Below are 14288 nucleotides of genomic sequence, written 5' to 3' on the forward strand. Positions count from 1 at the left end.
GACCCGGGTTCAGAGATTACAGTGACAGTGTTCACTTTGTGCTTGTTTAACGTAATTGGTTTTAATAATTAAAACATAACATTTAGTTCACTAAGTACTTTACTCTCCCCCCAACTAGAAGCATCTCAAAAGACCATTGCTAACACGGATGGCAGGACGTGTTAAAAGTTTAACTTCACACTCCCCCCCCCCCCAATTCATGTGCTGAAATCTAACCCTCTGTACCTCAACATGTGACAGTATTTGGAGACGGCGGTTTTACCGAGGTACTTAAGTTGAAATGAAGTCATTGGAATGGGCATTAATCCAGTATGACTGTTACCCTTAGAAGAAGACATTGGGTCTCAGGCAGATAGATATCCACCCTGCAAGCCAAGGAGAGGGGTCTCAGAAGAAGCCAAACGTGGTGTCCACACCTCGATGTTGGACGTCTAGTCTCCAGAACTGTAAGACATTTTTGTTATTTAAGCCTCCTACCCCTGGTCAGAACATTAACTGTATTTTCTGATTCACTTTAATTGGATCTCTTGAAAAGGTTTTGACACCGTCCAAAAAATTAAATAAAAATAAATTTACTTACTCCTAAAAACAAAACAAAACCAGGAAAAGATTATCTTTGGAGTCCAAAGGCTTATTTAATACTATCACCAACCTACCTTCTTAATTTAATTGGAAAACATTGACTGAGGGTCTGGCGATACTAGGCATGTTAGGTATTTAATTAAACTTTGCAGTAACCCTATGCTAAAAAGAAGTTTTCCCATTTTACACATAAGGAAACGGACCCAGGGAGATTCAGTGATGGGGGGGCAACATCCCATAACCGACAGGTCACGTGACAGGGTTTCCTCTGCAGAGCTCAGCAGTCCGTGCTCTTGGTACCCTAACATCCCTTCTGGAAGACCTGGCAACAGTACAGCTGATTCAGAGTTAAAGTCAAAAACATCTTCACAGGACTGCGAATTCAGTTTAAATTCGACAAAACAGGTCTCGATACTACTTTTGAAGACATAATACTTTTCTAATCTGTGCTTTCTAAAATATAAGCCACCATAAAGTCCATCATCAGGTTTCTCTATTTTTTAAAAATATTTTATTTATTTATTTTTCGAGAGAGGGGAAGGGAAGGAGAAAGAGTGGGAGAGAAACATCAATGTATGGTTGCCTCTCATGCGTCCCCTGCTGGGAACTGGCCTGCAACCCAGGCATGTGCCCTGACTGGGAATTGAACCGCGATACTCTGGTTCACAGGCCCGAGCTCAATCTACTGAGCTACGTCAGCCAGGGCAGGTCTCTCTATTTTAATCTCAAAAATGAGTAAAGAAACTGCTCTTTCCCTCATTCTAAATGCACATCTGACTTTTGGTTTTAATTTTTTTTTAAAGAAAAGTTCTCACGACCAACTTTTTTATTATCTTGGCCAAATATGCATCTGAGTTGGAACCTTCTGAATCCTAAGCCTTACAATAATTTTTATCTTAAATACTATTAAATGATACTTGACTTATTTCAGAAGGAGTAGGAATTGGAAAGGTGAAGATATATTGGAAAAATATGGGGAATACATGTCTTTGAGTTCTGAGATAAACCGCAAACACTAAATGGCGTTCCTTTCCATCTATTGTTGGAGTAACATGTAGTGGCATTTAGTCAAGCAATTACATTAAAGATAGAATAACTGTCAAGGGACACTATGGCTGATGGCCGGCATTTTTAAACCTCCAGTCAAACTAGACCACTAGTTCTAGTTCTACAAATCTCCGGTAGCTCCCCACACATGTGGCTTCCCTCTGTGATGTATAACTTCCTTGTTGACCAGGTATCAGCTTCACGCTGCCACTAGAATGGTGGCTAAACAACAAAAGACTGGAAAGTGTCTCTCCTCTGTGCTCCTGGTGTATCCTGCCTTTAGACCTGTCACAGCACGTGTCATGCTGTGCGGAAGTCACTATTTACCATTTCCCGGGTCAGAGGGTAAGATCCTTGCGAGGGCTGTGTCTTCTTGTTCTTCACGCCGCTTCCTAGCGGTAAGAGCTTCAGTCTCCCCATGGCTGTGAGGGTGGTATTTTTTTGTCTTTTCTGCTAGGCTATAAGCTCTGTGTGGGCTGAACAGTATCTGACATTTCTTGAATCAGAAAGCATAGATTTGGTGAAATAGTATGGAAACATTAAAATTTTTCTATTTGATATAGTAACGTGGGATAAATCTTGATGAACTAAGAGGGAATAGGCACTCCCACCATTACTTTTACACTGTGACAAATAAATTGTTACTATGTATATATATGATTACAGACTGGAAGTGGGTAGGCAAAAATGTAAATAATTGTTATATTCCTGCAGATATAAGTGAATATTTCTTTTAAACATTTGTTCAATCATGTTATTTTTTTAAAAGACTACTTTTAGAGAGAGAGGAAGGGAAGGAGAAAGAGAGGGAGAGAGACATCAACCAGTTGCCTCTTATACACCCCCAATTGGGAACCTGGCCTGCAACCCAGGCATGTGCCCTGACTGGGAATTGAACTGGCAACCTTTCAGTTTGCAGGCTAGTGCTCAGTCCAACTGAGCCACACCAGTCAGAGCTCAATCACGGTATTAAAAAGGAAATAGCTTTCTGTGCTACTCTGGGAGAGGCCCATATGTGTTGTTCTCAGTTCCCACATAATTGAAAGGGAAATTTCACGATGTCCAGAGACCTTGATATACTGCAAATGAAGGAGGATATCCTCAAATTCCCTGCAGCAGGAACCCACTTAGGTGCTACCAACCTTGACTTCCGAATGGAACAGGACATCAACAAAGGGGAAAGTGATGGCATCCGCATCACATGTCTGAAGGGAATCTGGAAGAAGCTTCTGCTGGCAGCTTGTGCCATTGCTGCTCTTGAAAACCCTGTTGATGTCAGGGTCATACTGCCCAGGAATACCGGCCAGCAAGCTGTGCTGGTTTACTGCTGCCACTTGAGCCACTCCTATTGCTGGACGCTTCACCCTATAACCTTCACTAACCAGATCCAGGCAGCCTTCTGGATCTGAGAGCTGATGAGAGCTGAGATGACTGGTGGTTACTGATCGCAGGGCTGACCAGCAGCTTCTCCCAGAGACGTTTTATGTTAACCTGCCTACCGGTGATCTGTGTATCACAGAGTCCCCTCTGCCCTGCATGTTCATTGCCAGCCCTTGCAACAACAAGGGGGCTCACTCAGTAGGTCTGATATGGTGGATGATGCTGGCTGGGGAAGTACTGTGCATTCACGGCACCATCTCTCACATATACCCATGGAAGGTCATGGCCCATCTTTACTTCTTCTTCTTTTAAAAAAGATTTTATTTATTTATTTTTAGAGGGGAAGGGAGAGAGATAGGGAGAGAAACAACTAGCAGTTGCTTGTCTTATGCACCCTGATTGGGGACCGAACCCACAACCCAGGCATGTGCCCTGACCAGACTCTAACCCGTTAACTTTTGCTTTTCAGGACAACGCCCAACCAACTGAGCCACGCTGGTCAGGGCCAATCGTTACTTCTACAGAGAAGTTGAAGAGATTGAAAAGAAAGAGGAGGAAATTCAGGGTGCATGGACTGCTCTGGCTTCTGAGTTTACTGCAGCTCAACCTGAGGTCGCAGACTGGTCTGAAGGTGTGTAGGTGCCCTCTGTGTCTAAGCAGCAGTTTCCTACTGGTGGCTGGAATGCCCCGCCTGCCACTGAAGACTAGTCTGCCGTCCCCACTGCTGAGGCCACTGAATGGGTAGGAAGAACCACTGAATAGTCCTAAGCTGTTCTTCCACAAACTGTCAAACAGACTGGAAATAAGGTTGACAGAAAACCAGCGGTTTCAAAAACAAACTCAAACCTCTTTCTTTCTAAAGAATGAGCCTGTCCTGCAATGCACAGCCAAGTTCCTTCACCGGTCCTCTCTCCCTAGTACAAGCTAGCGTTGAGCCCAGCAGGCCACTGTCCACAAGTTGGCCTGCCCAACGTTCTCTGGCGTCGCGAACAGCCACTCCCCGGGCTCTCTGAGGTCCCTCCGCCCCACTTCCTCCCTCCAGGCCCCGCCCCGGTCCCGTGCGCCTGCGCACGTGCGAACACGTGGCTGCTGGGGAGCCAGAGCAGCAATGGCGGCGGGTGGCGGCCGAGTTGCCGACCCCCTGTCTCCCGCGGGGCTCCCCTGCGCCTTCTCCCCGCAGGGTCAGGCCTACTTTGCTTTGGCGTCTGCCGACGGTCACCTGCGAGTGTGGGAGACAGCCAACAACCGGTTGCACCAAGAGTACGTGCCTTCCGCGCACCTCAGCGGTACCTGCACCTGCCTGGCCTGGGCGCCAGCGCGGTTACAGGCCAAGGTAAAGCGAGCGGGACGGCGGGAGGTGGGTTCCTGCCAGGGCTCGGCCTCTGCGCCCCCAGGACCGACGGCGCGTGGCCTTGCTACCCGCGTGGCCTTCGGAGGCCCGCGGCGAGGAGGCACTGAGTGCGGCAGCGCGTAGTGGGCCCACGCCGCCAGTTCTGTGCACAGCCCATCCAGACGCAACGACCGAGGACTCGGCCCGATCGGACGGGCAGTGAACTAGAGCCCTCCTAGCGGGCTGTGTGTGGTTTTCGCCCCTCTTCCCGCTGTCGCCGGGGCCGCCATATTCGCGGAGGCCCCGGCGGCCTCCCCATCACCGGGGGCTGCCGGGCTTCGCTCAGCAGAATGAGATCTTATGAGCCCTAGCTTTTGACAGAGGTCCGACCGCCCCGTGTTTACACTACAGACACGCTCCCTACCCTCTCATCGGATATGCCTTGGGTGGTTGGAATCAACAGGTCTATTTTCTTGCTTTCTTGCACCACCACCTTTGGGTGCCGGCTCACCACGTGTTGCCTGTCTTTTACGTCTAAGACGCTTTCACTCTTGACTCTCCCAGGTTCATTTCCAGTGTCAGGCATTTGAATAGTCTTGCTTTATTTTTAACATCGGCTCATCTTTCCTTCATAAACCCATTTTTCCCAAGTCTGAAGTTTGCGTTAAGATATAAAGCACAGTGAAGTAGTTTTAACTTAAATAGGAGTCCAGGTGAAGGTCGACTTAGATGGGACACTGCCGAATTAGGGAAGGCTTTTCACTGGTGGGGAGCCATCGCAGCTAAGATGCCATTCCCTTTCGACTCGCTCGACTACATCTTGTCTAACATACACGCATGTGGGAACTGCAGTTAACTATGCTGCCTAGGTTTGAATCCAGGCCTGGCTTCCTGGTAGTAATTTTGCCTCTGGTTTCCCATTTGTAAAATGAAGATAATAGTGCCCACATCATAGAGTGGTTGTGAAGGTTAACATTTAATAATGCACAAACCACTTAGAATAGTTCTTGATGTGTAAGTGCTTCAAGTTTTTGTTATTATTAGTATTTCATATTTGTGTGGTTGGTTAGTCCTGCAGGTTAAGGACTAACTTTCTGCTTTGTTTTCAAAGAAGAAACTGAGGCTCTGGTAAAACTAAGTAACTTGCAAAAAGCCAAAAACTGAACCTGGACTAGATCTCAGGTGTTTAGAGCTCAGTTCTCCATTATCTGGAACAAATAGTTAATATTAGAGTGGCAAAAATTTTTTGCCCACTCTGGTTTTTTTGTTGACTTAGAGTCAACAAAACATCTGGAATAAAACATCTGTCTAGTCTTAAGTGTCTGTTTAAAGTTTTGTCAGAGTTTTGAATTAAATATAACAGTGTTATAATAGAAAAATACCTGGATTCGGTTTCACAACCATGGCTCAATTCAAACTTGGTTTTGTCACACTGAGCAAGTCACTTTAATTTGGGGGGCCTTACTGAAAAATGAGTTGGGTTACATTAAAAATTTTTGTGGGTGTTCTATTCTTTTGCCTGTGTTCTCTCGTTTTAGCCACATAACTCTGTGAAATGCCCTGAAATTATTACATTTGTAAAAACCGAGAATCAGAACTGGGAAAGTTTAAGTGACTTCACCAAAGCCTTAATAACCTATGAAACGGTGGTGCACCCCACCCCCCTTCCCTGGAGCCCAGATGCCGTGACTGGTGTAGCATCATGGCCCAGCACAGGGCCATATGCTCAGTGAATGTTAGTCGTGGTCACTGAATAAACCAACAGGTGTTCCCTGTGGGCTTATTTGCCATTTACTGCTACATTTCTCAATGTAAATCAGTTTGTAAGAGTATCTGTCTATTCTAGTAATTGGCAATTCACCACCCAAGGACAAAGTTTAGTGACCTTAACCAGTGGAGAAAAATGAGTTGGTGCTGTTTTTCTTAAACTGGAGTTAAAGCAGTTCATAGATATTTAGGAAAATTAGACTGCTGTGTCTTGTTCCCGGTCACAGAATGGTTATAATACTTTGCATTTATGCCCCAGTAGTTTGTAGAGGGTTTTCACACATGTTGCATAACTGAGCATTTCCATTTGGTTGGCAGAGCCTGGGTGAAGGACTCTAATGATGACAAGAAAAGTACAGGAAGACAGATTGATTGACTATGGATGGATGCTGCTATTTGAGTTTCTTAGTGTAGGGGGGTAAACTGAGGCCGAGATGTTCTGTGATAGGCCAAAGCCACACAGTAAGACGCGGAGCTGCCTAGCAACTGACTCTGCTATTTTATTCCCACCCCTAAATCTCTCAAACTTTTCTCCTTTCCCTTCCCTAAATATTACTGTAGAGCCCTGAAGAAACAGACCTTGTCTGCTATTGGCTTCCACAGTACATGTGTTCGTGCTGCTTTGCTGTCACTGCAGAGCGCACCCACACAGCTCGGTGCTTGCTGAATGAAGCACATGGCGTTTCAGACATTGGGCAGGGCAAGCACAGCAGTGTTGAGGACGCTTCTGGGAACAGTCTGAGCTGAGCACCCCCCTCCTGTCTGTCAGAGAGGTAGCAAGTCCAGTTGTATTCCTGTTTAATGCTCTGTCTTAAGGTCTCTTCACTTTTTAAACTTCAAAAGGTAGAGTTTGCAGATTAGATCCTATAGGCAGAAATAGATGTTCTGATGTATAAGAATTCTTTTTAACATAAATACATGTAGTTATATGTAAAATGCACACATTTTCATTGTTATCCATGAAGCATTTCTCAGAGTGACTAATTGCAGAATGAAATTTGAAACTTTAGCATTATTTTCAGCGTCTAGAGGTTGGTATTTTCCAAAAAATAGGTTTTGATTTATTGGTGGATTGTGAAACATTTAGTGGGTCATGATGGCATAAGGCATTATCAGTATGTTTTGCATGTTAAAGGGTTTTTTGGTGAAACTTCTCGACATACGTTCTTATGAGTATGTACTCTCTCTTTGTACAAAAACACTTTTCTTACTGTGGAATCGCAGTCTCAAAAGTCACCGATGCATTGCTCACATTCAGACTTCTCATTACCTGGATGTGCTTTTCTCTCTGTCTTCACCACAGCTGTATTGAGCCTTGCTTTTTATGAACTGCGCACATGCGCCACTCAGCCTTCCCACTGCCATCTGGGTTGAGTGCCGGTACCCCTTCCTCAGACTGGTGTTGATCGTACTTGTGGCTTAGCTCAGCCGTACCTTCGTATTGAGAAAGACTAGTCTAAAATCAGCTTGTTTGGGTCTTCACTCCTGGTACCTTCAGGAACTCACATTTTCCAGTCGCAGGTAGACACATGAACTAAATTCTTAGCCTTCCTTCTCCATTACTTTATATAGTTGCATGTACAATGTATGTACATACCATGTTGTGCTGGGCACATTAGAGGAAACAAAATATATGTCTAAAATATCAGCGAAGAAATAAAAACAATTCAGATACATTAAACCAAATGAAAATTGAGTGAGCAGGAAAAGGCCTCACCAAGTGCCATAAAAAGCAAAGGCAAAATGGGAAAGTTTATTTGTGATTGGGGTGTGCAGTGTAAGGGTGGAACTGAAAAGAAGGCTGGACAAGCTGGGTTGCAGGCAAATTGTGGATGCTTTTGAATGCCAGAGAATTAATGATGATCTGCTTTTCTCTGGGGAGTCACTGAAGTTTTTGATCACAGGAAGAATGGGTTCAGATAGAAAATGCCAACGAAGGTCTGTCATAATCTGTAGTCATCCAAACCCAGTTCACTCCTGGTTTCAGAAACACTTAGTAATGGGGTAATAATGTTAGGAGTTCACTAAAATGCACATTGGTTATTTGAACTGCTTACCTGCTTGATGCGTTACATGTTTGGACACGTTCGTCCTGCTGAATGGGAAGTTTTTAAAAAGATCAAATCTGAGAAAACATATATGAGTAAGTAGTTCTTTGAGATTAATTAATTGGATTATTATTTAGGTTTAACTCAGTAACCCTCATAATTGGGCATAAATTTTGTGGATACTCCTCCCACTTGTTTACTCTGCTTGCTTCTCCCCAAAATACAGAGATTTACTGGTAGGAGAACTGGGGCTTTGAAAATGTGAATTTTTAATTACTAAAATTTCTTTACTTTGAAATGCAAATTCAGATCTGCAGAAAAACATACTGTACGCATTTGGATCAGCCTGTGTTTCACATGTTAGAAACCTCAGTATAGAGCGTTGTAATTTGACTTGGGGAAAACCAAAACCAGAAGAAATAATTTTGAGAATCTTTCAGAGTTTCCTGTTGAGGTAGTGATAGGTTGGTATACTTCCCCATTGTCTTTGCCTAAAATAGGTGTTTGTGTTTATAACCTTAATGCAGAAACCACGTTTGTTTTCTGGGGTCACTTAGAGAGGTAGCTTTAGAACTTTGTTTAACTGGAGCTGAGATCTAGGGCAAGGCTTGTGCCGAAGTTTCAATGCTTCAAGTAAATTAAATGTTACTGTTGAGATTAGCTTGTTTTATGCTTTAGTTTTTAATTTTAACTTCTCTTGGGTTTATGAATGTAGGTACTTTTTCAGGACTTGCAAAATGTGCTTTTTTTCCTGTATATAGTATGTTACCCTATTTTTAGTTGAATCTTTTTTATTGTTGTTGTCAAGTATGTCCAGTGAATCAAAATTTTCAAATGTACTATTTCCATAAGATAACTTAAAGATAAAAGATGGAAAGTGCTTTACAAATCTACTCCTCGATACTCTGTAGGTACTGGCAGCGTAGTTCTCGTCGGTGGGGTTGGGTTGAGCAGATTGTTATGTGTCCTGGACCTCCTGTTGGTGGTGCAGGGCAAAGATCTGCGCTGCTGAGGAAATGGTTTTTTCCCTGTAGTTTTGGTCTGCTTTACACTAAATGAACAGATCTTGGAGCTTCTTGATGTTAAAATACAGGCTGGCAAGCTTTAATTAAAAAAAGAAACATTGGAAGAGAAGTTCTGCAATAATGTTTCAGACTTGTGAACTGATGTAGTACTCTGAAGCCAGGATCATTGTCTTTTTGGTGGACAGACAAGAGCTGTTACTGTCATTTTTGAAATGAATCACAGTCCTGCGGCACTTGACACTAGATTTGAACTTGTGCCTCTTCAGTCATTGGAATCACCAAGACAGCACGGGACTTTGAGACGAGCCTGAGTCAGACACTGGAGCCACTTCTCCAGTGTGTTCTCTGTTCTGCCCATTAGTTACTGCTATTTTTTTTACTCAAATGGAAGTAGATGCATTTTTTAAATATAAAAACATCTGAGTCCCTTTTCCTGAAAACAAAGGGAGAATGAAAGAAAAGATGAAGGAGGTAGGGGGACGTGTCTGGCTGCTTGGGCACGGGCCTGTCACCCTTTCACTTGGGAGGGAGCACTGGACCCGTCAGAGTACCTGGAGCACACCTACTCGTCCTGTGTGACGCCTCCCTCACACGAGGTGGGGATGGGGGCGAGAATTACGAGCTCTTCCATGGGAGTGGGGTCTCCTTTTTCTAAGTAGTAAGAAAGAGGAAATCCTACCTTTTTAAAAGGAAGTACCTCTTAGTAGCAATCATGTTTCATCTGTGGGCTGTTGGGCATTTGCATTTATGCATTAGTGATGTTTCAGTGTTTGAAATACAAAATAAACTTTTTTTTCTTTTGTTTTTAGGAAAGTCCTCAGAGGAAAAAAAGGAAATCAGAACCTGTAGAAACAAGTAACCAGATTGACTTGTTGGCTCTCGGTACAGCAGTGGGTAGTGTTTTATTATACAGTACAGTAAAAGGAGAATTACACAGTAAATTAATAGTAAGTATGTGTATGTTTTATGTAAAAAGGGTATGTCAGGGAAACTGGTATATTAGAGATTTACTAAATAAAAACAGAACTGTTCAGGGTATGCTATGGGATCTATATTATGGGGGCATTTTTCTGCCTCTTCTACACTTAAAATTCTGAACAGTAATAATCGATAATAGCTATGATAGGTAACAGTTCTTACTATAGATCGGAATATGAAAAATTGTTGACTAGATTGAGAATGAAGGGTGAAAAGAATTCTAAGTATCACAGCGAACTGCAGGGAGAAGCCCACCATCTCTCGCTAGAGGATGAAGGAGGTGGTGGGGGTTACTGCTGGGCCCAGGGGAGCTGGTGCTGCTCGGGCTGCCGTCTCTTGAGCAGGAGTTGACCCTGTGGGCCCGGGGTCCAGAACTGAGGGGATCTGAGCTGACTGCAGGTGTCTCTGAAGGGAGACTGGTTCTCAGGTGCTGGGAAAACCACAGTCGGTTGCTGCTGAACAGATGGCCGCTGCCGGGTGAGGAAGCAGCAGGCTGATGCAGGAAGGAGGGCAGGAAGGAAGAAGTGCCCTGTTGCACCCCTCCAGCCTTGTCTCCCTCTAGCACCCCTTACTGCTGGAGCTTGCTGGCCGTCCAGCTGGCAAAGCAGAAATGTGGTTTGCAGAATCCCAGCCCCAGCATTGCAGAGCACGAAAGGGAGGGTATGGCTCTGCCAGGCCGTAACCGCCTCAGTTTGCTTCAATGTCTATTGCAGTATGTGTTGGTGTCCACTCACTCCTGTCCATCATGTACAGGAGTGCTCTCTGTAGTAGGAATAGAACAGGGTTTTAAGTAGCATCTACCTCTAGATATTTTGGAACTACATAATGTTGGAAAGGGAAAACAATTTATACCTAAATCTGTCACTGAAAAGATCCTCTGTGTAATAGATTGTGTTTCTTTGCTTTGTGCATATATTAAAAAAAGTACATTTGGGTTCTGTCCATCTATTTCGAAATATCCTGATGTTTTCCATTATATTACAACATAAACAATTTTTATATTTGTCCAGAACTAGGTATAAACATTTTAAGTGGGTGGCTAAAATACCATTACATTAGATAGTCCCTTGGAGACTTAACTACTACTGACCATTTAGGTGGTTTCCGATTTTTATTTATTTGTACATTTTTTTCTTATGTGATTCCTGCAATTAGTGAGTCAAAGGTTTTGAGTGTTACAGTGTCTCATACATAACATACAATTACTTTCTGGAAGAGTTTTCTTAATTTGTACATAATAAGCACTGGAAGGGAGGTACCTGTATTTCAGTAGTATTAATGGCACCATTGAATATTCTCATTAAAACAGCAGTAACACAAAACATAGCTAATTTGATAGGTAGAATTTTTTATCTTGATTTTGAATCTTATGCCTCTGAGTGAGCAAGCATCTTGCTATGCTGAGAATGTTTAAAGTATCTTTAATATGGAGTGATTTCTAACACAAGGAAACATTTAGTGTTTACCTGAACAAACAGATTTCTTTATTGAGAGAGATTTTTGGCACCTGAAAAAAAAAGATTTTGCCATGGCTGCTGATATGGCTCAGTGGATTGAGCATCAGCTTGTGAATGGAAAGGTCACTGGTTTGACTCCTGGTCGGGGTACATGCCTGGGTTGCGGGCCAGGTTCCCAGTTGGGACAAGCAAGGCAGCTGATCGATGTGCACACATCGTTTTTCTCCTCTTCCTCCCTCCTCTTCCCTCTCTTTAAAAGTAAAATCTTAAAAAAAAAAAAAAAAAGATTTGCAATGATACTTGTAACAGCGTGATTTTTATCTTGAATGTTGACTTTAAACTCTTCAGGCTTTGACTTCACTAGTTCATTCAAGTGTCACAAACTTTCTGCCACTGGACATGAAGTATTAATCATGTGTTGTGCTGGTGTTCCTGTGAAAAGCAAGTAGCATTTAGGAGCAGTATCCTCCAGCTTAGCATGTAGAAGTATGTTCTTCCAGCAGAGGAGGAGAAGTTAATATTTGATGAAATTAAAGCTGATTTATCTCATGTTTAATGGTAGAAATGGATAGATGTAGGTTTTCTTTTGTTTTTAACTAGGTTAAAGCCTAGCGTTAGAGTTAAATGTTTAGTGATAATTCCAGGGTACGTATTATGTTGGTCGAAGTTTTTTTAAAAAAATATGTATTTTTTTAATGTATAGAATGGTGGACACGACAACAAAGTCAATTGCATACAGTGGCATCAAGACAATGGCTGTTTGTATAGTTGTTCAGATGATAAACATATTGTGGAGTGGAATACACAGACGTGCAAAGTGAAGTGGTGAGTAGTGTTGATGGTTCTGTGGTGTTGGAGGGGTGACTTGGTTCCTGTTTGGAAATGCATTAGAATTTGACAGATCAATTGTCAAGGGTGGGGCATGTGGACACTAATTGGGCTATGTGGACTGTTTTCAAGAAACTTTTAACTCTTGTAAGATTTTGACACATAAAGGTAAATACTGGCACAAAAGATAATGGCACAAGTGATGTCATAGGGTAGCATGTGATTACTGGCCTGGTGAGTCCGGCGGTGTTGGAAGGCCTGGTGGAGGAGAAGGGGTTTCTTTGGATAGAAGAGGGTGAGGAAATGGCAAAGGCTAGTAGAACATGAAGTGAAAGATTCACTTTGACCTGAGTGATGTCGAGCAGGAATGTACCAGGGCATTATGATGATAGACGGTATGGGGCAAGTATCTTAAGAGTCTAGTAACCTTAAGTGCCATAGATAGAAACCACAGACAACTATCTGGTAGGCAGGAGAGAGCCAGTGAAGGGCAGTGTCTTAGAAATAAAGTAACCAAAGTAATGCTTTGGGGAGAAGTGATGTCAGCGATTGCTAAAATATACGGGGAAGAGTTAGTTCAAAGGACTTAACTGTTCATTTGCTTAGTTTTGTACATGCCTGTCATTTCCATCTCACTCCTGTAGCAGTATAGTTCACAGTTAGTTTTAGACAGGTCGGTTTTACTGTTTCTTGGAGGCTTCCTCCAGTTACATTTATTTCTTGGAGGACTGCTGCCTTCTTTCAGGGTCTGCCGAACAAGCAGTTGACCTGGGATTTCCTTTCTCCATCATCTTGAAAGTTCTTTTGTGAGGTGTATCCTGTTTCCTAAATTCCATTTTTCATTGTTGGTTTGCTCTTTTTGGTGAAGCATACAAATTGGTAGCTTTCTCAGAAAGGATGCATGGATGGTAAATTTACTGAGATTTTACTTGTCCACCAGAGTCTTTATTCGAGTCTCACAGTTGATTTATAATTCAAGGATATATAATTTTAGGTTGGAAGTAATTTTCCCTCAGGATTTTGAAGCACAGGTTCATTGGTTTTATAGCTGTCAGTGTTAGTTGTCCTTAGTCCTCCAAAATACCCCGAGGTTTTTTTCTTTAATCATTGAGTTATATTGGCATTTGAGGGGCCATTTATCCTGGAAATTTGTGTTCTTCGTTCTTCTTGTACTATGTTCATCCTCTCTGCTGTTTAAAAATCTTTCTTTAGTACTCACTGTTTAGATCAGGGGTCCCCAACCCTGGACCATGGATCGTTAGCTGTCCGTGGAAAAATTGCCTTCCACAAAACTGGTCCCTGGTGCCAGACGGTTGGGGGACGTTGGTCCAGATGTTGCATCTCCTCTTGAGAACCCCTCAAGGGGTTCTGTCAGGGCGGCTTTGCCTCAGTGGTAGACTAGTTACCTGAGACAAGCTTGTAGGAAATGCAGTTGGGTATAGAACCTTACATACTTTTGCTATGTTTTTGCTCTGAATAGAGTTTTCTCCCTATTCCCATATTTCTGTTTCTCTTCCCAATGTAGCAAATGGAAAGGCGACAACAGCAGCGTCAGTTCCCTGTGTATCAGCCCAGATGGGAAGATGCTGCTTTCAGCTGGTCGAACAATCAAACTATGGGTTTTGGAGACCAAAGAAGTCTACAGAGTGAGTGAATCAAATTAGTTGTAAGCGTAATGGTCATCTAGAGTAAGCGTGGAGAAATACAGGGATCTGAGCCCTTGAATATTGTTTCAAGAATACAGATTGTTTATTTTTAAGCATATTGAAGAGTAGAATTAACAGATAAAAGCCTCTAAATCTGGTTTGTTGGTGTTTAGTATTAAATAGATTATGCATGTCCACTT

General features: G+C 42.9%; 1 protein-coding gene and 1 pseudogene across 1 annotated transcript in view; both read left to right on the forward strand.

Moving 5' to 3' along the window:
- Positions 1 to 2631: 2631 nt before the first annotated feature.
- Positions 2632 to 3771, forward strand: LOC119050354 (40S ribosomal protein SA-like; annotated as a pseudogene).
- A 344-nt stretch (positions 3772 to 4115) lies between these two features.
- The window catches only part of WDR43 (WD repeat domain 43), a 32069-nt gene continuing 21896 nt past the window's right edge, over positions 4116 to 14288 (forward strand). The window contains exons 1-4 of the mRNA XM_053666877.1: positions 4116 to 4342; positions 9989 to 10126; positions 12318 to 12439; positions 13968 to 14088. Coding sequence (XP_053522852.1) covers positions 4118 to 4342; positions 9989 to 10126; positions 12318 to 12439; positions 13968 to 14088 — 606 coding nt within the window. The 5' untranslated portion in view covers positions 4116 to 4117. The remainder of the gene's footprint in view (positions 4343 to 9988; positions 10127 to 12317; positions 12440 to 13967; positions 14089 to 14288) is intronic.

Source organism: Artibeus jamaicensis, unplaced genomic scaffold, assembly GCF_021234435.1.
Source record: "Artibeus jamaicensis isolate MK-2021 breed Jamaican fruit bat unplaced genomic scaffold, CSHL_Jam_final contig_465, whole genome shotgun sequence".
In the NCBI taxonomy this organism is placed as follows: domain Eukaryota; kingdom Metazoa; phylum Chordata; class Mammalia; order Chiroptera; family Phyllostomidae; genus Artibeus; species Artibeus jamaicensis.